Raw genomic sequence first — 24109 nt, forward strand, 5'->3', positions numbered from 1 at the left:
ACTCGAACCTGCATCACCCACACGAGCACCACAGCACAACATGACAGAACTCAAACCATGTAGGATGAGGCCTTTAATTGTAAAAACGTCCCCTTCAGGCTGAAGTGCGCTTTGGCTTTGAATCTCAATTGTATTGCATTGCATTGTATGTTTTGACCCTCACACTAAAACTTAAGACCCCAAAGAAACTTTGACTTCTGAAAAATACGCTAACTGTATTTATAAGAAGAATTCATAAACATGCACATGCAGTTTTCATAATGCATGTACACATTTTTACCCAATCGGTGATGTCTGGGGGCATTTTGACCTCACACAAAAACTGCTGAAATTTACTCATAACAGGAGGGTTAAATATAATCTTGCTAAGATATAATATTGGGATAATATCACAATATCACAATATAAAATCACAGCTGTGCTGACACAACAGTGCAAGATACTCTTGTGGTATTTATTGAGTATTATTTTTTAATGATCATGCTTGCACATAAGTTGGATTATATTGTGCATTTGCCCAAAATTACAACATGGAAGAAAATGGAAGCACTTTGGGGAAAAAATCCGCTTTTATCACTTTTAAGAATATAGTGTTACAATGGACAAAAAAAAAAAAAAAAAAAAAAAACATTTTCTAAGCTGACAACCTGGCTAGAACACATGTTGAGGGGTTAAATATTAATACTGGATAGGTTGATATTAAAGTTTTAATATCAGTTTTGGACTATAAATGGGTCTGGTTTTAATAAATCAGGATTAGGCCTTAGTTCAATTAGGACATTTAAGTAGCTTTTATAATTGTACCTTAGAAAACATTACTGGTGTGCATCTTGCGACAAAACAATGGCAGTGACATATTTTAAGATATGCCAGTGTTACTTTCAGTTAAACATGCATTTTAGTCTGCTTGAGACTAGGCTTAAACCTTGTCTGTGAAACCGAGGGATAGCACCTGATATTTATGTACATTTTATGTTAGCAGTCTGTTATACTGCTATACACATTGAGTTACAGTACATTACAAGCGGCCTTTTTGGCCTTATAAATATCAGCATAAGCACCAAATTGCATATTTTTGCTCAGTTTGGGCCTGTCTTAGAAGTGTGATGATCAATAGCAATGCACGGTTTAGCTTACTGATGTGGATGGAAAAGCTCAGATAATGAAGTCTGAAGAATTTGCTGTTTGTATTGAGATCTCATGTCATACTGAGTTTATCTGAGCTCTTTTCGAGACTCCAGAGATTAGGTGTTTTTCTCAGGAGGCCAAACTGAAGCCAAATCCCCCATTTTAACTTTCACTAGAGAAACGATTAAGACATTAAAAATATCTCATTTGCATTTCCGTAGCTGTACATTTTTCAATAAAACTTTTTTAATGAAGTGACAAATCACAGAAACGTTCCTGGCGACTTATAGATATGTACTCTTGTGCAATTAGTGGCATGTTCTCCCCGTAGCTGTGGATTATCCCACTCACTATTGCCCCTAAAAATCAATAGAAAATCATTAAATAGGTGCTCAAGCAAAAGCCCTGGCATATTCTACACCTCAAGCTGTCTGAACCGGAGGGCCACGTTTGTGAAGATAAGCCGAGGATGGGCTCAGCTGGTGGGCACCAGCGTCAGCCGCTCTACACTCTAATAATCCCCGTATTTGTTACACCCACCTCGGAGCGCTGGCCCCCATAGGGCCCTGCTTCAGGTCTGCATGTCATCAGCGTGCTGTGTTTGAAGATAGGCCCTGTGTGTTATTATGAGCTAATGAAAGCAAAAGGAGAGTGGAACCTTCAAATCCCACCGGGAGTATTGCAGTCTACAGGCCGCGCACGTATCTCCGTGCACCCATGGCCTGGGAGCAGCACATGCATTTGAAATCATGTCGTGTGTGTGTGTTAGAAAGGCACATTAACATATATGCATGGGACGGACAGACAACTAAGATACCAGGTGTTAATGCAATGCGCTTTATCTGAGCTGACTTTGACTGCTTTGAAGACTCAAAGCTCTTAACGGTAAACGGCAATGAATGTCACAAATTATTGTGAGTTACTACCGGTGCATCTTTTAGACTGACAACATCTGGATTGTTCATTATGATTACTGCAAATTAAATCATTCACCTGGTAGATATGACTGAAAAGTTAGCAGTGTTTGTTAGTCAATCATCACTAATAAAAAAAAATCAATGACATAAACCTCAAGAAGTAATGATGTAACATTTGTGCGTAAAAAAGTTACATGTTACCAAATCACATTTTATTGTCTGGTGTCCGTGCAGACCTCAACATCCTTAAATGAAAAGCCTAAAATGGTTTAATATTAAAGTTTTTAACTTTGAAGCATTTGTGTTATGCATGATTCCCCAAATCGAACCAGAACACCAGAAAACCATTTGTGCCCGGAAATGCCCTGGTAACCACCCAGTACACACAATCATTATGGTTGCATTGAGTAAATGTATATGTTTTTAAAATATGTGCTTATGGTTGGGATGAGAAAATATGTACTCATGTACTGTATATACATGTACCTGGGCCATTAGGATGTGCATGGATGCCCAAGCATTGGTTGCAATGAGTAAAAATGTTCAGGAAAATGAGTGAGCTGTAAATATGTATGATATGCAATTGAAAAATGACGTGCACTTTAGCAGCCTGAGATATACAAGTCAAGCTAACATAGTGTGTATTCCTCCGCTGTCTGATGCAGATGTCACACAGGTCTGTCTCCTATAGAAGCACGGTCTTCTTGTGCATGCTCGCCCCTCTGGAATAAATAAATAAATAAATAAAAAGGCAAAAAAGAAAGTGTTTATTTTCATGTTTACACCGTTTCATATTCACAGGGCTGGTAACAGGATTACTCAGTGACAAACAAGAATTTGTGGGATTCCCTGACTTCTTGCATCTGTTGGTTGCCTTCTTTAAAGGAAGAAAAAATCCTCAGTATTAAAGAATCCCCAGTGGGAACATTCCAGAAGCCCCTGAGGTTTGAGCGGGAACCTCTGCGCAGCGTTAGATAAAGCTTCAGTCTGCAGAGGGTCTGGCAGATAATAAAGCATGTTCCTTTAATTGCACGAAGGGCCCTTACGCTCCTGCGTCAGTCAGACGATCTGATCGCAGATGAGTAGGAACGTATCACACCGCTATATCAGAAGAGCTGCCAAACCCAGATGAAAGGCCCAGCGCACTTGTTCTCATCCCTTGTTCTACAGTAAATGTGTTTTGCATTACTCCTCTTAAGCTGTGTGTTTGTGGGACATGACTCTGGGAGGTTTTCAAGAGTGCCAGCGACGCACCATTTTGAGCTTCCTCGACTTCTTCCTGAAGTCCACACACACGGCTAACTGGAAACAGACTGAATGTGGAAGTTTTAATCTGCTCACATTTCCTTTCCGCTCCATGACTGAACCTCGATTGAAAAGTTGCGTCTTTGCAGCCTGATGACATGCTTGTTGAGTAAATCAGAGAAGAGAAAAGCAGAGTTGTTTAAACAAATTACTGGCGTTAAACTAAAAGTCAACATTAAAACCGGCTCTATTTGCTTTCTAAATGCGGGTTCTTGGACTTTACTGCACGATGTGATGCCGAAGAAAAGTCTGAAGAGACTTTCCTTTTCTGCTGAAGGCCTCTATTTTTTTGCTTTCTGTCCTGTGCAATTTTATATTTGATTCTCTCTTTTTTCACTTGCTGACCAACACAGAACGTTTTTTAGCATTAGTGCCACCATAATGAAGAGCAAAGTATGATTAGGTGTTTAATTGATATTTTAGACGACTGTATTTCATCCTTCTCCTGCTGCCACTGAGACTGATAGGAAATGTAGTTTTGTTGCAAAAGCCTGTCGTGTTGTAAATAAAATCACTCTGACATGAATTTCAAATTTCAAAACTTTCTCTCCAGTCCATATTTTGAAAACAAGAATTGGCTAATTATCACCGAAACACATTTTTGAATAGTTATTGAAACTTAAACACATGGTTCAAAAGTTTGGGGTCAGTTCGATGTTTTACTGTATTTGAAAGAAATCTCGCCAAGGCCGCATTTATTTGATCAAAAACACAGTAAAAACTGTAATATTGTGAAATATTATAACAATTAAAAAAAAATCAATTTTCTATTTTAATATATTTTGGAAATATAACTTATTCCTGCAATCAAAGCTAGCATTACTCCAGTCTTCAGTGTCACATGATCCTTCAGAAATGTTTCTAATATGCTGATTTGCTGCTCAAGAAAAAAAAAATATATATATATATATATATATATATATATATTCATCATTATCAGTGTTGAAAACATTATTTTGCAGAAACTGTGATAACTGATTTTTTCAAGATTATTTTTAAGGTTAAAAAGAACAGCATTTATTTGAAACAGAAATCTTTTGTAACATTATAAATGTCTTTACAGTCACTTTTGATCAATTGAATGCGTCCTTGCTGAATAAAAGCATAATCAACTCTGGATGAGAAACTCAACCGGCATGAGGAGCCCGTCATAACAGATGTCATTTACATATAGAAGTCTTAACTGTAAAATCAGAGAGATTGAAAGTAGTCATGGACACTAAATTAAGACTGTTTTGGTGCAATAACCTTTATTTTCAGGGAGAACAATTAAACTCCAAACCCAGCGTAAGCACGCATAACTCTGCTAGGCCTGTTTCACAAGGCGACAGCAGAAGCTGTGTTGAGTCCAAACTCAAGGATGTTCTCTTTTGTCTTGAGAATGTGTCAGTGCATCTTAACCAGCGCGAGCGGCTGCCAGCAGAGAGTATGTTGAGGATTGCGCACAGATGGTTCAGCGGGCGACTCCACATCGCCAGTGTTTCAAAGCATAATCCCTCAGGATACCAGGGTCACCTGTTTTACAAACAACTTTAATTGCCATTTTGTATTTACAGCACAGGCACACTATACACTTCTTGGGTAAAGAGCTGGGGAAATAATTAAATAAAGAGGGGAAATAAGCTAGTGCTACTATGTAGGGTGAGCTCAGTTGATCCCAGTTGCATATGCTGGTAATCACCACTGCCTGCTGGATTTGCTCACAGGCACGCAACAAACAGGCCTCAGCCAGGACCCTGCGCAGTGTGTGTCCTTCTGACTGATGCATTATATATCACGGTCCAAATATGGAATCTCCAGATGCTTTTTCTGTATCAGCTTGAGACTTGTACTTCTTTTTAGGGTGCAGGATTTCGATAATTTTGCACTGGGTGAGGGAGCAGTCCAACCATCATCTACATCTCATTAAAATCAACACATCCATGACACAATTCTTTTGAAATGACTGGAAATTTGCATCTGGTGTCAACATTTTTGTTGCTCATAGGTGATGATGACACTGAATGCAGTCACAAATACAATGGTCTATAGCGTCCTCTAGTGGCTCAAGAGCTGCATTTCTCCATAAATATCTTCACTGGCTTTTAACAGTGATGTTTTACCATTTTAAAAGCAAATAACATTTACTTATATTATTTTAAGATGAAATAAATAAACAAATATTAAAGGGACGGTTTACGGCACTCCCCATACTATGGAAGTCAATGAGTGCTGTAAACTGTCTGGTTACCAACATTATTCAAAGTATCTTTTTTTGTGTGTTCAGCAGAAGAAAGAAACTCATACAGGTTTGGAACAACTTGAGGGTGAGTAAAGTGTCATTTTTGGGTGAGCTATCCCTTTAACCCAAGTGAAACTCTTAAAATATAACATTACTGTGGATATATTCCCCTGTTGTTTAAAAGTTAAGAATATCCACCTCTATATTTTTTTCCCCAGGAGATCCAAACAGATATAAAATACACAAGGAACCCTTTTATTCAGGTAGGCCTACTATTAATCTGTCGTTATTGTTCTAGTTTTCCTTCCATAACTGAAAATATATCTGTAGTGAAGACTATACATTTTAGGGTATATTTAGGTTAATGGGCCTACATTTTCATCCATCTATATGATTACTTTTTCTAATAAAATAGATTTTCATCCCTCAGATAATGACACAGTCTGTAGTATTTTGTTATAATTACTCTTTTATTGTAAAATAAAAATAAACAAAGCTTTTTTTCTTTGTGATTTAATACGCATGATTCTATTTTGACAATAATACAAAGTACATGATTAAACGTAAGAATATAATAAATTAATGCACTAACTGTATATTCAAGAAGAATATAAGAGGACTTTTATTTTGCCTGGTAGTTCCCCACAAGGAACTAGACCCGGAAACACATTTTATAATAAATGTGTGATACGTGAGTGGGGTTATATTGCATTGCAGACAGACACAGGCCCTCAGACTCACAGCAATGGCCGGTAAAAGAGCTCTAGTGATTCTGGCGAAGGGAGCGGAGGAGATGGAGACGGTGATCCCGGTGGATGTCATGCGCAGAGCGGGGGTCTGTACAACACACACACACATGTTATATTTAGTGCCACTGAATGCATGTCTGTGGGCATCTAGTTATATATTATGCATACTCTTCATTTTTGCGGTGTTCTTTGTAAAGTGAATGCAGTGATCAGGTGTTTCTTTTACATTGATGTTGCTCATGTGCAAGTGCAACTGTATATGGTCACACACACAAACATACATACATACATACACACACACACACACACACACACACACACACACACACACACACACACACACACACACACACACTGCTGCCAGACTCTGAGCTGCCACTGTGTAAATGCCAAAGTTTGCAGAGAGTCATCTGGACTGTGACATTATTACATAACCAGATTTTATAAGTACTTTTTTGGTAGAAGGTGAAACTTTATGCAAGGATGCATTACATTGATCAAGAGTGAAAGTAAAGACATTTGTCATGTTATAAAATATTTATATAAAAAAATAAAAAAAAAATAAAACCTGTATGTTCTTTTGAACTTTTTCAAGAATCCTGGAAAAAACTTATCATAGTTTGCACAAATATATTAAGCAGCACACCTGTTTTTAACATTAATAATAATCAGAAGTGTTTATTGAGCAGCAAATCATCATATTAGAATGATTTCTGAAGGATCATGTGACACTGAAGACTGGAGTAATGATGCTGAAAATTCAGCTTTGATCACAGGAATAAATTACACTTTAAACATTATTTCATATTATCTATCTATCTGTCTATCTATCTATCTATCTGAATGTATATATGTGTATGTGTGTGTGTGTGTGTGTGTGTAATTTTAATAATGATATATCCTGTAAAAGTAAGTCCTGTAAACTTGCATATTATATTATAACAAAAAAAAAAAGTTTCACATTAGTTTCAAATGTAAAAATATACGGATTAAGAAAAGCAGAAACATAAAATCTCTTATTTATACATCATTCAATCTTAAGCAAATTTCACAATTAGGTTTGGCTTTAGATGTATGATTTTGTCAAATGCCAACTATTACACAGATATGCCCCTTTCATCTCTCTCTCAGATTGCTGTTACTGTGGCAGGTCTGGCGGGTAAAGAGCCAGTGCAATGCAGCCGTGAGGTCATGATCTGTCCCGACTCCAGTCTGGAGGACGCCCGCAAACAGGTTCGGCTTTGGCTCGGTCCCCATAACTTCAAAGTTGTCTAGAGATCATCATAAGTAGCTGCTGTTCTTCTGAATTCAATATCAGTCTGAATCTCAGTTCTTCTGTGAACTGATTTGGGCTGAATGAAGATGAAGATGAAGATGAATGGAGTGTTGTCTCCATCTACTGGATAAATAATGCATTGCCAGTAAAACCATACCACTGATTTAAATGGTTATAACTCGATTTAAACTAGACTTTCTTAAAACATTTTCAGTTTACCCTTGACATGTACAAATGCACATCAGCTATATAACAATCTTGATAATGAAAACGTTCCTGGTTTGCCGCCGAATGCAGATGCATGTCATTTTTCTGACAGGGTCCATATGATGTCGTGCTTCTGCCTGGAGGTTTGCTTGGAGCTCAGAACCTTTCTGAGGTACAAATGCGTTTTAATTATGTGTATTTAACAGTTGAACGGATTCCATAGGAGAGTTGTACGCCGTGCACATCTTGCATAACATTATGCCGTGTCCCTCAAATAAATAGAAAACATCTTTGAGTCATCTGCTGAGGTTAGAAATGCGGACGTATTGTGAAATGCAAACATTGCATAATCATGTAAATTCAAGAGGTGTTGTGACAGTGTGACAGTGATTTCAGTAATGCATATTATGTGTGTGCGCGCGTGTTTTGTAGTCTCCCGCTGTGAAAGAGGTGTTGAAGGACCAGGAGGGCAGGAAGGGTCTGATCGCTGCAATCTGTGCAGGTAATCTTCACATCGTGACCTCTGTGCGCACATTAACCTTTCCCTGAATTAACATCATTTATTTCAACTGTTTCAGCGCTGCTCCATTATGCAAAACGTCGGGAAGAGAAGTCGTATATTACCCTTTTCCCTCCAGTATGAATTTCCCTGAGGGCCTTTGCCCCCGTTTGTACACCTGAACCGTCTGGATAATTTCTGGAAGATTTCTGTGCCACATATCTATGTCAATATGATGCTCACAGCTCAGTGGATTATAATTATGACTGCCGATCTGTAAAACTAAAAATCTGAAAGACAAATTATGAGGATAATGAGTTGTAATAATTGGCAGTATTAAGCACGTCCATCTTCATTTGGAAGCGTATTGAACACCGAGACGTGTGCTATCAGCTGTTCAAGGGCTTGTGAAGGACGTGGTGAATGAGGACAGTGAGCCCATGTGGCCGTAGAGAGCGCAGGAGAGTGGAAGGCGTCCCAGAAAACGGCAGATGTCCCTATAGAGATCTGTACTGAACAGGGAACGGCTTCTTTTAGTGCCGTGGAATACCTTTAAAACGGAGTCTATATAGTCGGGAATTCAGAATGCGTGATTACATTGTCAGGATTAAATTAGCAGACACAATTTCTCTGGTAATTACACTGTCTAATTTGAAATCTGCATCCAAGTTTTTTAGCTTTAGTCCATGTTTGTAACCTTTATATGCTGTATGCAAGTGTACTCCTAACAGTTGACAAACTAAACTCCTATAACACACACACACACACACACACACACACACACACACACGTGTATATATATATCTCCACATAAATTATTGTTATATGTTGGGAACAAAGTAAAATCAGATCCAAAGCACGCACATCCACAGCAAAGCAATATGTTGCTCAAATTGGGTGTTCAACTAGGAAATTAATAAAAAAGGAAAAAAAGTCGGCTCACCGCTGCTCCAAAAATATGAAAAATGTCATGATAGACTCTTCGTCCTTTTTTATTTTTTATTTTTTATATTTTGGGAACAAAAATATATTATGTTGCAATGCCATAAATGCCCATTGGGTTTTTTTTGTTTCATTTTTTTATGAACATTTTTTTATATTATATATATATATATATATATTCCATTTTAATTTTAAATTTAAAGTTTTAGTGATTTTGTTTTTGTCATTTATATAATTTTTTTTATAATATGTCTATTCTAAGTTTTATTTTTTATTTATTTGTTTATATATATATTAGTACTTCAAGTTCAATATACAGTATACTGCCTTGACACCTAGCTAATTTAAAATAAGTTTATTTTTTATTTATTTTATTTTATTAATGTTTAGTTAATAGTTGTTTTATTTCAAGTAATGAAAAGGATTTTTACGGTTCTGGTTTTAGCTTTAGTTAACGATAATAACCCTGAACGTGCCCCGTCGTGACATTTTTGCAAGCAAGCTTGACTATTCAAATGCAGTATGTTCCATGTAGTGCGGCTCTGATAGCCTTTGAGACTGTGATTGGGACATAAAGGTCTATTATACCTGCCTGTCTTTTATTTCCTTTTGTGCACTGAGCTTCTGACAAGCAAGACCTGTAACAGTAGATGCCAGGGTCAGATCGGCCAGCAGACGTCCTGCCAGAGAAAGTGTAATCACTAGACCGCACTGGGCGTCTGCCAAAGTGCACAATCAATAGTTAAGAGCTCTCTTTTCATTAATGTTCAGATGAGCTTAGTGCACAGTCAGGGCTGCAGATTCGGCTGTTGTTATTTTTAGACCCCGTTTTTACTTCCTTCCGTCCGTTCTTCCAATGTGGATTGCAGAATTAGACGGAAATTGTATACCTGGTTAATTTTGGATAATAATATTTTGATGTTTGGCTGACGGTGGTATGATGAACACCATGTTAAAGTCACTTTGCCCCTCACAGGCACTGAACCATCATCTCAGACTTCAGCAACACCACCAAAAAATAAGAATAACAGAATAATTATTTTCTTCATTATTTCCTACTTTTAAGAGAAAACATAAGTGGTTATCTAACTTTATATCATTTTTTTGACCTGTTGCAGGCCCGACGGCACTTTTGGCTCACGGTATTGCATATGGCAGCACAGTTACCACCCATCCAGGTGCCAAGGACAAGATGATGGCTGGAGGTAATGTCTCTATGTATACCTAGTTATTTTCTCACAAGAATTGATGTCAGTGATGGAAACGTGCATACTTGAAAGGCATGTCATGGAAAAGATCACAAGATAAATATCCAACAGAGGGTGCTGTAGGGAACCGCACAATGACAAGTGTTGGAAAATTATAAGTAACAATGTCAGTGTTTGGAAAGGAATTTTACCATGTCTTAATGCATAATATGCACTGTTCACATCTTACTGGAAATGTAAGGGCCAACAGTTTATTGCATTGTGAGATGCAATATTATGTAGGCTACTGCATATATCTATATAAATGTTGTTGGTCTTCCAGGATTTCTGTGCATACAGTGCACAGTTTACAAACTATGATCAATGTAAAGGTAGTATGGCATCTCATGCAGACAAACAGCCAAAGTATTTTGCAGCAGGAGAACAAAGTTTGTACTTGTAGACTGTGGTGATATCTTTAGCCATATGAATTATTTTGTGTTCTTCTTCTAGATCATTATAAATATTCAGAGGCTCGAGTTCAGAAGGATGGAAACGTGATCACCAGCAGAGGGCCAGGAACCAGCTTTGAGTTTGCCTTGACTATAGTGGAGGAGCTCATGGGTGCAGACGTCGCTGCCCAAGTCAAAGCCCCGCTCATCCTGAAAGACTAATCATCAGACTGTGAAGATCCGCACTGTTTAAAGTTGCATTTGCAATTGTACTGCTCTGCCAATATGAAAGGGAGTTTAATTTAATTGGCTTAGGATGTGATTTTTTTTTTTTTTTTTTCTGATGCATAGAAATATGAATATTTAATGAAATTACTTAAATATATTTGGCCATAGATTATCTAAATGACAATTCAAGTAAAATAGGTTTTTTTTTTTTTTTTTTTTTAGCTTTCTGTCAGATTCCTAGTTTTCTTGCTTTGCACTTGTAAACTTCTGTACCAGAATAAAGTATAGTGCATTAATGAAGTCTCAACTTTTACATTCAACATTAATAGATCTATGTTGCTTGTTAAAATCTTGAGTGTTTTGACGCCACAAACAGCAAAGATATATATGTGTGTGTGTGTGTGTGCATTTAAAAAAAATTGATTAAAATATTTAATCTATTCGTCTTTAATGCACCGCATAGTTTGAGGAAAGTGTATTGATCAGGCCTGCATAACTATTGGTCGCTTGTAACATTTCCAGTGACGTACTGCAAGACCAGCCAATCAACCGCCTCTGTCTTGTCGCGGTGCGTCTCAGCCAGCCAATAGGAGCGTCCCTGCGCAGCGCGAGTGTTTCTTTTGTAGCGCGTGGCGAGATTGTGAAAGCGGCAACAAAAAAGTCATTCGTTGCGGCTTGACCAACGTCACTCTGACTGAACGAACGCGCGACATCCCATAAAAAGCTATTTTTAAAGGTGAAAATCGAAAAAACGGCACATTTAATGAACCCTTATCCCTTCGCAAGGTAAGAATAAGATATGATATCCATGTTTAACGTCTGTTATGCAAGAAAAATCACGACTAGAGACTTTTTTGCTGCGGTAAATGGCTGAAAATTTCATATAATGACGTTAATCTGCCGTTATCTATGCATGTAACTTATATGAGGACTTTATGTCAGGCTACAGCTTATAAAGTTCGGAAATTATACTTTATGTTGTAGCCTATTTTACTATTCGCCTTCTATTTAGCTGGTTTATCGTCTCAGAGAGGTTTGATTTTGATTTTGATGAACAGCATCTGGATCTACGGCATCAGCATCTGCCTCCATATAATAATAATAATAATACAAAAAACATGCCAGATTTTTGTTTACCATCTTTTAAATGTGATTTATACTCGAAGTAGAAATGGGTTTTGTAGAATATCCTTCGCATCACCCTTTACCGGTATTTACCATGGTTGCTATAGTTTACTCTAAAACACCCTTTTTACTGTTAGTAGGCTACTGTAAAACATGATAACGTTACAGCTTACTTAGACGGTGAAAGAATATTTCATTTAGTTTATTATTAATGTTTGATGACATTGGCTGATACCAAGTTAGTTTAATTAAAATAACAAACCGTGTTATGGTATTTTGGTGGAAATTATAGTTATCATGGTACTTTTTTTTTTTTTTTTGTATGAGGGGCCTTAGAAAACATATGCACATATTAACCATTTACATTACATTTATACATTTGCCAGCTTTTATACAAAGTGACTTAGATTACATTCAAAGATGCATGCCTTCCCTAGGTATGGAACCAATGACCTTGGTGTCTAACGCTACTGTTTTGAACTATAGGAATGCATTCAAGGATATTGAGGAGAGTTTTGCACATTTGCTGACGTGATATAGCCTAGGCCTGCCTGGATTTTTGAGCAGACTTGAATTAATATGTCTGAATTGCACTCAAGAGACGTTCACACTGACAGAGATTTGCAGCAACCCAAGCAGACATCAATAATTTTCAGTGAGAATTAAGAATTTGCAATAAGGGTTCATTATCAACACTGGTGATGTGATAGTTATGCAAATGCAAACTTTATGCTAATGAGCAGCCAACATAATGTGGTGACTAGCAATGCCTGATGCAGTTGGATACTGCGGTGAAGTAGGAATGCATACTAAAAAGATTGCAAACGCTCACACAACAAGGATGTCTTCACTCTCATTGGTAGTTGCTGGAACAAGATGCTCTGCATTTTGACAATTTGCATAAAAAATTACTTTTCTTCGAGTTTCTGGATTCGGCCACATCCTGTCTGCAATAGTTGCTCATATACTGCTGGAAGCTCTCTTTTAAAGGGGTGGTATAATGCTATAATCACAAAATGTAAAGTATTTGATGTCCCCAGAGTGTGTACGTGAAGTTTTAGCTCAAAATACCCCCCAGATTTTTTATATATCATTTTGTGTCTGTCCCTTTAAATGTAAATGAGTTTCCCAGCACAGGGGGCGGACCTACAACAGCTTGTGTCCTTTAAGTTTCAAAAACGTTTAGCCTTTTATGTTCAAACCGGAGTCAGACAATGATGGAGAGACTCAAGAAGAAGTGACAACATGTAGAAGCAACAGGACATTTCTGAATGGTTAGTTGATGAATTTATGTAGCTTATGTGTAGTTATCTTCTAGTCATTGATTAGCATATTCTGTCATGATAATATATAAATCGTGTTCCTGGGGTGGGGTTTATGTAAATTTGAGGGTTGGTGATGTCACTAACCCTGGAGGAATGTCGTGTAGTCCCAACCAGCCGTTAAAAGCAATTTTAAAAAAAGAAAATATCTCCCTTTGCTTTGAACTTTGAGCATTGTAACTTTGCAGATGTTTATGCTCAAACAGCAACATTACACACTAAATAAAGTTAGAAAAATCGAATCATAATCAACCACCCCTTTAAAGTGAATGTGTTCTGGTCATTTTGTTGCTGGCAGTGTAGTGTGAAAATGGTTTTTACAGAGGATGGATGAATATAATTAGAAGTTATAATTTAACCTTTTTTAAGTTGCTACAATAGAATGCTGTATAAAGTTAGAACATTCTCACTTTTTTAATTTTTTATTTAATGGTAAAAAATACAGCAATCAGTCCGAACTGTTTGGCAGGCAGAGAAATGCACTTGCTCTGTCAAAAGAACATTTAGAACTGGCTTCCCCTGCTTTCACACTTCAGCTGGGCTGCAGTTATTTGAGACCGCCCCTCAAGCCACATGTGAATGTGCTTTTCTCAACTCGAGTGCAGGAACAGGAAGGTGAGTAAAGAGGCAAGAGTTCTCCTCACAGGCTGCATGAAAGTGCATCTTTTTCTCTTTTTTTTTTTGCGGGCCTCTGCTCCGTTCCACTGCAGCGCTGCAAACCAATGTATAAATAGAAACCACTGTCTTACTCATCTTTTAACAAGCTGCATTTGGGACTAGAGTACTGCCAGGAGTCATCCAAACAAAAGAGTAACATTGCACACCAATCCAGCACAAAGAGTATTGCTGGTACCACAGTGCATGTGATAATAGCTTGCATAGTTGAGGATTGCCCTTGAAGAATGCACGATTTGGAGGCATTGCAATAATGTGAATTCATCTAGAAAAGATGGACACTTAATTCCACTCTCTTCCTCAAAGATATTTCTGGAATATTAGCATATTTTGCGGCACATTTTCCTGCTTGAGTAGCTGTACAGTAGAGAGCTGGCGGCTAGACTCTGGCAAAGAGTGGCGCTATTAGCCAGGCTGAGTCATTCATTGGTTCAGCGATGCAATTATGGGGAGCATTTACTGACTTCCCTGATTGGATCTTCCCTGTTAACCATATCCGTTGGTTAGGACGAGGCCAGCACTTAAAAGGATAGTTCACTCAAAAATGTTAATTGTGTCATACTCACCCTTTTTGTCCCAAAACTGTATGAATTTCTGTCTTCTGCTGAACACAAAAGAAGATATTTTGAAGAATGTCGGAAACCAAACAGTTGATTTCCATAGTATTATTTTCTCCATACTATGTGAGTAAATGAGTAAATTTAGGCTTTCCTGTAGCTCAAACAGTAGAGCGTTGGCGCTTGCAATGCCAAGGTCATGGATTCGATTCCCAGGGAAAGCAAGAACTGATAAGAATGTAAATGTGTACCTTGAAATGCAATGTAAGTCACTTTGGATAAAACCGTCTGCCAAATGTAAAAAATGATAGAATGTTCACTTTTGGGTGAACTATCCCTTTAAGGCTCATTCACATCAAGGATGATAACGATACAGTTTAATGATCTTTCTTATTCTGTGTGAATAGGATAAGTCCAAAGAACTATGACGTTAACAACACTATCGCTGGAATCACTTTCAGAATAAATTTTTTTTTTTTTAGCTGATAAACACTGACAGCCAATCAGAGTCCACTCAACATTAAAGAGCTCGAGCATTTAAAGCGGCAGACGACAAAACTGCAGCGCGCTTAGAATATACAACTTTAGCATGCATTGGTGTGGATGCTAATGGAATTATCGTTATACTTATCTTTATAGTTATTGTTTTTGGTGTGAATGGGCCTTTAGATTTCCAAATAGAATGAAAACTCGAGGTTTCAGCATTTTACACGTTTAATAGTTTGACTATTCCTTCTCAGAAACATAAAACCCTCTTTTCAGAAATGAAATAGTTAATAGGAAACACTTAATCCAGTGTAATGGTTTTATTTTAATGGTGTCTCAAACCGTGAGCAAAGGAGCATGTTTGTGCTACTTTAGAGTAAATTATTATTATTTTTTTAATTCAAATTTTTATTTATTTATTTTTTAACTTAGTGTAAGGGACATTGATACTCTCTCACCTGTCCTTGTGATGCCCTTAATGTGCGTAGAGCTTACTGGAGTGATGTGATATCCAGTGTTTTCTGAAATAATATGGATAGTTGATTGCTGTAATTTGTCATATTTCATCTCCGTGACATTTTCAATTGCAGGGGTTAATTAGAAACCTGTCAGATGGTACGATGATCATCATTATAATAGCTGTGCAATTGTATATTAGCTGTGCAAATGTAGTTCCAAAATTACTATTGCTAGAGGGACTTGGACTTTGAACACTCTACACTTAATGGGCAAAAATGACTTGGTCGTTCCCAGCATGCGCTTTACTGTTGTATCTTTTCAAGGTCAAGGTTGTGTTAAACATCTTTCTTAGAATTACAGCAATTTGCTGCTAATGAGCTCACCTGCTTCATTCCTTTCTCAAACTATTGTTTTCCAGCTGAAAAATGGACGCAGTCCTGCAGGAATTGAAATAGGCCTACATCTCTTTCCATCATGAGAATGGCAGTGCACATCCCAGTGGGAAGGCTGTGGATGTTGCTTGGTGCTGTGACAATTTATTGCTTTTTATAAGTGCTCTTTAATCTAAGAGTCAGGGAAAGAACAGTGTAAGTTGTTCAATGTGCTATTATTTGAGAAATGTATTGACAAATGCTTCAGGGCATTCATGTGTAAGCTTTGTTCTTGTCCCATGTAGTAATTTGTAGCTGTTTTTTTTTTGTGACATTCTGAGGCAAAGGAAGTTTCCATCACATGTGTAACTGATAAGATAGTTTTCGGGAAAACCTACAGAATTTTCTGTGGTGGTTCTATTGCAAAAATTTTGCTAAACAAAAGATTTTAATTATTTAAAAGGATTTATTCCTTTCCTAAAGTGGCTGAAGACAACCTCTTGAGCTGTTTTGCCTATGGACCTATTAAAATGATGGCTAATGGATTTCTATTTAAAAGGAAACCTCATTGGTTTTTAGTGTTATAACTTGTTCACCAAACACTGCTGCATTGAATTTATACACTGAACAAAATTATAAACGCGACACTTTTGTTTTTGCCCCCATTTTGCATGAGCTGAACTCAAGATCTAAGACTTTTTCTATGTACACAAAAGGCCTATTTCTCTCAAATATTGTTCACAAATCTGTCTAAATCTGTGTTAGTGAGCACTTCTCCATTGCCGAGATAATGCATCCACCTCACAGGTGTGGCATATCAAGATGCTGATTAGACAGCTTGATTATTGCACAGGTGTGCCTTAGGCTGGCCAGAGTAAAAGGCCACTAAATATACACATAAATTTGTGCATGTTTAATAGACTTCTGTGGTCTTCTTCAAGAATGCATTTATTCTTACTCTTCTACGTAGCACTCATAGTGCTTTGGCTAAATGCTGCAAAGATGGGAATAGAAAGGTGGCATAAAGATCTGCTGTAGTATGGATGAACCGGACATGAGCCAAGGACCAGCGACACAGTAGTTCGCAATGCTAGAGTTGCTGCAGTCCCCAAGGCTCAAGGCAAGCGTCTCATAATAAAGCATGTGTTAATACAATCTGTGTGGAAAATGAGATGATTATCTATAGTGCAGAAACTGAAATAAAGGAAAGGCAGGACCATTGGATACAGTCTATTTTTATAAGGGATTTCGTGCTATAGTAGTAATAGGGACAGTTTAAAAAATTTCCCCTGGTTTCACAGACGAGGCTTAAGCATGTTTGAGCTGTTTTAACTGAACGCAACTTGCACTGACATGTCTAAAAATATGTCAGTGGCAGTGCCATTGTTTTGTCTCAAGATGCACACCAGTAGTTTCTTTTCCTTTTTTCTATGGGACGTTTATAAAAGCTACTTAAATGTCTAGGGGTGGGGGAAAAATCGATTCTTAGATGCATTGTGATGTGGATGTGGACGATTCTGAATCGAATCACAAATAAAAAATAAAAAATCGATTATTTAAATGTTAATTGATAACGTAATGTTGACGGAACGCAAAAGGCGCCTGTACATCTGTGGCGTGCAGCTGTGCACATAACAGAGACGCATGATGGTTGAGCGAGAAACCCGACCGGCACCCTCTGCGTTAATATCTAGCGTAACTTTGGCTTCTATGAAGTTGAAGGGAAAAAGGACTTGGACAAGAGCCACGCTTTATGCAAGTAGGGCTCCAGACTGCGACCAAATGGGCGACAAGAGACACCACGTTGTCCAATTGATAAGAGCTGCAACTTCTGTTACATGCGAGAAACATCAAACGGCAAACAAAACGAAAGTGAAACGATACCGCCCTATTCGTTTGAGCTGCGCGGAGCGTTTAGCGCAACGCGAGCTCAGAACAGGTTTACTCGTGGGCCGATCTCAATCACACAACACTGTTATTACACAGCCCTGGGAGATCCAGTGTGAAAGTGTTTGAATTAATAACATCACAGCAAGATCTAATTTGGAGCATTCAAATTCGGCACAGAATTCTGTTATAAACCACACATGTCAGATCAAACAGCGCTGACGTGGAAACCAGGACAACCTTAAAAGCTTCCAACCAACTCGGAAAAGCGAATTACAAACTATCGCAACATTTATTGACAAATCACTTCCATTTGTTTGATCAATAAAATATATTGGAAGTAAATTCATTATGGATCATTACAAATTCTTTGCTTTAAAAGTAGCAAGTACTCACACACAGTGAGAAAGAAAAAAAATCTGTATAGAAAAAAATCGTTTTATCATCTCATTGCCCTCTGAATCGTAATGGAATCGTGAGGTGCCTAGAGATTCCCACCCTTATAAATGTCCTAATTAAACTAAGGCCTAATCCTGGCTTAATCTAAGCCCTGTCTGTGAAACCATGCCTTTTATTTTAATTACAACCCTTTTTTTTTTATCTGTCAAAATTACAAAAAGCGTTTAAAATAATGAGTTTTAATGAGAAAATAATGTCCCACTGTATGTTCTTTCCCAACAAGTTCTGTTTCACAAGGTTTCACATTTCCGATTATGGAAGCTAAATGCATTGTAAATGCTGTTTAATGTAATCTTTGAAATTTTTTCGAGAGAAGTCATTGTCCTTCGACCTAATATCAAGTCCAACATTATGGTGAAGAAATGAGTGTAGAACCATTTCCAGAACCCTTTACCTGTCCAAACACATTTTAGCAGTGGGTTTACATGAAGACATTTTAAACGTGCTAGCTTAAATTTGTTTGTGTCTGCTTTCTTCTCTCTCTCTCTCTCTCTCTCTCTCTCTCTCTGTTCCTCCTTGCACCCGTTGTTCCTCCATATGGTTATGTTGCGCTGACTGTGCAGAGCGCTGTGTTCGAGTGATGTAAGAGGGAGGGACCCTGCGTTTAATGCATCTACTGTGTTCCACAGTCTCTATTCTCCGGCATTGTCTCGGGAGACTTGCTCACACATACTCGCTGCTTTGGTCTCTCTCTCCTTCCCATCCGCCCCCTCTCACGCGCACACTCATGCACTCAGGCATACAGGCACACACATTGACAGGGTAACGTGGAGGATAAACCCACTCACCATTCCCGTCTCATCTCCCCTCCCTCTCTCTCTCTCTCTCTCGCAGTCGTTCCTGACGCTCGGCGGAGGCAATCTGGCTGCACACACCCAACTCTTCTTCAGCCTCGCCGAGCAGGACACACTGCATCAGGCATCGCAGAGGTGGGTAGTCAAGCAACAAGACGCTCTCCTTCTCATCCTGCTCCCCACTTAAGCGTGAGTCTGTGTGTGTGTGTGTGTGTGTGTGTACGTGTACTGTGCGGGCGAAAGGGAATCTCCTTGTCTTTCGTCTCCTTGTCTCGGCATCTGCTTGCTGCGTTGAGAGGCATAACCATATTGCGCAGGGAGTTATTCCTCCTGCCTGTTTCCCATTGTGCTCCATGATTAATGCATGCTGTTTCTGCTTAAATTAGCATTTGGCATCATAACAATCAAAAATTGTGCCTTGAAAGGAGCGATATCTGTGAAATTCATTGAAGAATAAGCATTTGATGGCTGAATATGAGCATCATGCTCTCACCTGCTGCAGTGCCCATCTGTTGCCCACAAATGCAGGCTTTACGCTACGCAGTCCGACATTGACAATACGTGTACTGTTACGGCTTCGATTATAGCAGGTGCTAGATAATATTGCGAAGATGTGTTATGGTTGTGTTATGGTTGTCATGGTATTATGAGTACCGTCTGCTGGAGAGGAAGTGGCTTTTCCTGTTAGGTAGTGTGTGGACGGTGTCGCTCACAGGGCCGATGCTGGTAAACGCAAGGAAGTCGCAGGAATTTGGTGCAGTAAGTTTGTAATGGCAGCTACAGCATTAGAGGAAAAAGGTGCTAGGTCTCTTGTTTTGAAGGTTAGAGCTTTTGTAAATTATGTCTATTTCTTTTGTATTGTGTCATCCCAACCATGTTTACAAGTCATTTCTGGTCAAAAGGGATAGCACTGATGTTTTTTTTAACTTTGCGGTGTTAAACTGCATCAGTGATTGGAATGTATAATGCACAGATAGCTCATCATTTTCATAAGACATACTATTTTCCTTGGTAATATACAAAATAAACTGCTGTCATATGGTAAATGATACATATTACAAGTAATACTTGTCTTATATTCCTCTATACAGGAGAGCTGCACGATTCTGGGTAAACTGAGAATCACGATTTTTTTTGTTTCAAACAGAGATCACGATTCTCCCATGATTCTGAACAACTAACAACTAAACAAAATAACGTAATTTACCATTGGTTCTGACAAAATGTTAATTGCTGCAGTCTTTTTAAAATGTTTAATTAGTCTGAATTATATATTTAAAAAAAAAAAAAAATAGGTTTGATTCACTCATAAATATACTTCACTTGTTTCATTACTGGATCAATCATCTCTTGAATGAAGGATTCAATGACAAATACATTTTTTAACAGTCACTTGTTGCCATCGTTTTAATCATTATTTAAAGCACCAAGTTACTTTCAAATGGTGATTTGCTTTATTTTGATCGCTACCGTAGACATCAGTGTTTTTATCCAAACTATAAATTTATTCCAGTACTTCTGGGATAATATGAACATTTGTAACACAATTTAAGTCATGAGGAATAGTCAAATAGATAATTTGGTTCCTTTAATGGTTTTTGAAACATACATGATGACCAGTATAGTCACTGAATGAATTACTCACGTTATTTTTATTGGAATCAGAAACGCTTAATCAATATTTAATCCTGAAAAGTGCTAGAAGAATCATTCAGTTCCTTGTAGTTTCACATCCCTAACAATGTCAAAAATCATAATATGATTAATATGCATAAAATATTGTTTATTGCATTTAAGAAGTGAAGGCAATGCTATTCTAAAGGGCCCTTTCACACCTACCTTGTTTGGTCCGGATTTTCGGACTTTTCAGTTTGATCCGAATCAAAATTACAGGTGTGAAACTTCCCCCGGATCACGGTCCGAAACAAACAGATGAAATTTGGTCAGACGAAAAGAGGTAGTCTCGGTCCGGATCAAACTGAACAAAGGTTTGGTTCGTTTCTAGTGTGAAAGCATTTTCTGTATGGTTCGGACTTTCAGACCATTTACAGGAAGTTCCGGTGGTTCCCGCAGGATTGCTTGCAGTCTTCTCCTCATTTCCTGCCGGCGACCATAAAATGCTCGCACAACGAGGACGTTCATTTGGCGAATTTGAACTAGCCTCGAGTATAGTTGGTGCTGCAGGGAGTAATGCCGTAATAATAACAGTATAGTGGCAACGATATGCGTCTGTTCATTCATTATTGTCAAAGTTGTATTACATTTTTTTTTATTCTTGTCAAAGTTACCCGCCGAATTGACAACACGCTGACGTCAGACGCACGTCCGTTTACAAACCAATCAATGTCAAGATGCAGCCCACATAGATGATGACGACAGGACGCAAGTACGTCATGTAAAGTGCTTTAGTGCGCTTTCATAATTGCAATGTGAAACCAAATCGAAACTTAAAGGGGTCATATAATGGTACATGCACTTTTACAAGTTGATTGCACTGAAATGTCTGTTGGCAGTGCCTGTACACAACCATCCTATCATGATTAAAATCCATCCAGTGGTTTTGTTTTAATCTCCTTATATGTTTGACCATCTATGAAATCAAGCCGTTCGATATTGTGACGTCATAAGATCGTATGCCCCTCCCGCGATTGTGATTGACAGCCGTGCTTCAACACAAGACCCGCCCTGAGCAAGCTGTGACAGCCGTCGTCATAGTAGTCCGCCATTGTTGATATGCTGGAGTAGAATGGCGTCTACGCGATTGTGGTGTTCTGTTCTTAGATGTAATAAGAAACACAGCAGTCATTTGGATGTTCCTAAATCTGAGCCGTTATAGATGCAGTGGCTGAGTTTTGTTTTTGAAGCATATGCCCAAAGGATTGACGCGGGGATTCCCTCACGGGGATTCCCCACGATCTTCCATGCTTTCATGTTTACGCGAATCATTTCACACCAGACAGCTTTACAAACGAGAAAAAACGGATCGGTACCAACGTGTTACTGCTGAACCTCCAGAAGATGTGAGTGTAATGTTTTATTAACCTTTATATTAGTATTTATATTAATCTTTGCGAAATTTGCAAACCTTGCTGCAGGCTTCACGATGAATGCATCTAAGGTTTACACTCAGGGTACATTACAGCATGTTTTCTATGTACAACGTTCTCAATATAATTCATAATCCCACGTTTATAATGAACAACGCGTGGTTATTGTGTTACAAACGTGTACGCACAGAACAGAGGGGCGGGGTGAGCAAAGCTCATTATCATTTAAAGACACATGCACTGAAACGGCGTGCTGAAAACAGAGCTGTTTTTGACCAGGTAAAATTTGTGTTTTCTTACAATACTAATGAGAATTTTTAATTAAAGTATATTACAAACTTTTAATTTAGACCCTAAAGAATCATATTAGCTTGTACAAAAATGGCATTATATGACCCCTTTAACGAATGTATAAAATGTATCAAAACATGAACTTTGGTTCGGATCTTGTTGCGGACTTTCAGGTGTGAAAACGCCCTAAGACTGAAACACCATACAATGCCTTAAAAATTTGGTGAATAATATCTCATGTTTCAGTGTCTTTCTCTGTACTGCTTAATATGATCTGCAGCATTGAGAATAATTGAAAAAAGACAGGATGGTGGACTTTTATGTGATCCTGAGATACTGTCCGAAGATGGATGTGGATGAGAATGCTAGAGGACAGAATGAGATGTTGCTACCTAGTCAGATAATTCGAGATATTAATTATTTCACGCAGTTGTTTTGCAGCAGATTTGTCTTAATAGTTACCGGACTGGTTTTCAAGCAAGCATGAGGGAAGCTCTGCATGTAGATTTAAGCTTCTCCTCGGAGAGAGAACGCCTTAACAGTTCTCTCTAACCATCCTGTGGTGCAAACGCAGAGCTGCTGTCTTGCTGCATTACTCGTGTTTGGGAGTCCCACCAGGGAGGAGGTGTGCATTTGCAGATCTGGGTAACCTACGGCATTTATCACACCTGTCTTCATCGCAGGTGTGTGCTAACGTGTGTAGATGTGTGTGTTTCTTTTTTCATTTAGACCACCCAGTCATGTTACCAAAGAATTTTTAAGTATAGACAATACAAGGTCCAAAATGGACAACTAAATGTAAAACTTGGCCTGGTGACAATAATGTTTTTCTGACTAAAGCAATATGAATAAATCAAAGAAATCCAGGCTGATTCACTGATGCATGTCTTCAAAGTAATTGAGGATGCCAAAATGTTTGTTGTAACATTTTGTGGCACCTTTCTGATAACATAGTTTTCCTTTTTTGTCTTGATGTCTCTTCTAACTAAACGGGAAGTTCAGGCAGGACTTATTGAAGAACTCGGGCCTGGTTACAACAAACCCCTTAAGCTAAGAATTTGTTTATAATTAGGTTATAATTAAAAATGAATGATAACTAATTATTTCTTAACTTAAAGGGGTCATGAACTGGCTTTAAAAAAAAAACTGTATTGTTGTCTGAGGTCAACTTATGACGTTTGCTTGGTTTTTACATTCAAAAACATCAAAATGAATAAGTATTAGGCTATTTTCTACCCTGGTTTTGAGCCTAGCTCCTGAAACGTTCGGTTTTTATGGGCGTGCCACATTGAAGACTTGGAAGTAAACACCCACTGCTATGATTGGATAACAGTTTTGCATATTATAATGAGCTTCATGTAATAGAGACAGGGCGCAACGTGTCATAATCTGAAAACCATGCCCACCGGGGGGAAAACAATCCAACCGTCTCCATTGACTTTGCATTGCGAGAAGCTGCCTCCTTGTCATTTATGACTTATAACAAAAGACAGAAAAATGTCTAAAAGCTGCTGTGTGACAAGGT

At 38.2% G+C, this 24109-nt stretch overlaps 2 protein-coding genes across 7 annotated transcripts in view; both read left to right on the forward strand.

Annotated features, from left to right (window-relative positions):
- The first annotated feature begins 6211 nt into the window (after positions 1 to 6211).
- park7 (parkinson protein 7) lies at positions 6212 to 11670 on the forward strand. Its single transcript, XM_084396249.1, has 6 exons — positions 6212 to 6406; positions 7452 to 7553; positions 7916 to 7975; positions 8236 to 8305; positions 10363 to 10449; positions 10945 to 11670. The coding sequence occupies exons 1-6, from the start codon at positions 6317 to 6319 to the stop codon at positions 11103 to 11105; spliced, it is 570 nt and encodes a 189-aa protein (XP_084252375.1). The 5' UTR covers positions 6212 to 6316; the 3' UTR covers positions 11106 to 11670.
- Positions 11671 to 11711: 41 nt separating this feature from the next.
- kcnab2a (potassium voltage-gated channel subfamily A regulatory beta subunit 2a) overlaps positions 11712 to 24109 on the forward strand; it is a gene marked incomplete at its 5' end in the record, with an annotated part of 98990 nt that continues 86592 nt past the window's right edge. For 2 of the 6 annotated variants that reach the window (XM_084396244.1, XM_084396246.1), the window contains one exon: positions 19094 to 19435. Of the gene's footprint in view, positions 11898 to 13430; positions 13511 to 19093; positions 19436 to 24109 lie in introns of those variants that run through there. The other 4 variants (XM_084396243.1, XM_084396245.1, XM_084396247.1 and 1 more) reach the window with 4 other exon arrangements.

This window comes from Rutilus rutilus, assembly GCF_951802725.1.
Source record: "Rutilus rutilus genome assembly, chromosome: 22".
NCBI lineage: Eukaryota > Metazoa > Chordata > Actinopteri > Cypriniformes > Leuciscidae > Rutilus > Rutilus rutilus.

Bases quoted from the DNA above. Each gene is read 5' to 3' on its own strand.
- park7 (XM_084396249.1), top strand. From the start codon at position 6,317: ATGGCCGGTAAAAGAGCTCTAGTGATTCTGGCGAAGGGAGCGGAGGAG. The intron at 6,407-7,451 runs GTCTGTACAACA...TCTCTCTCTCAG, and splicing joins ATGTCATGCGCAGAGCGGGG to ATTGCTGTTACTGTGGCAGG. The intron at 8,306-10,362 runs GTAATCTTCACA...GACCTGTTGCAG, and splicing joins GATCGCTGCAATCTGTGCAG to GCCCGACGGCACTTTTGGCT.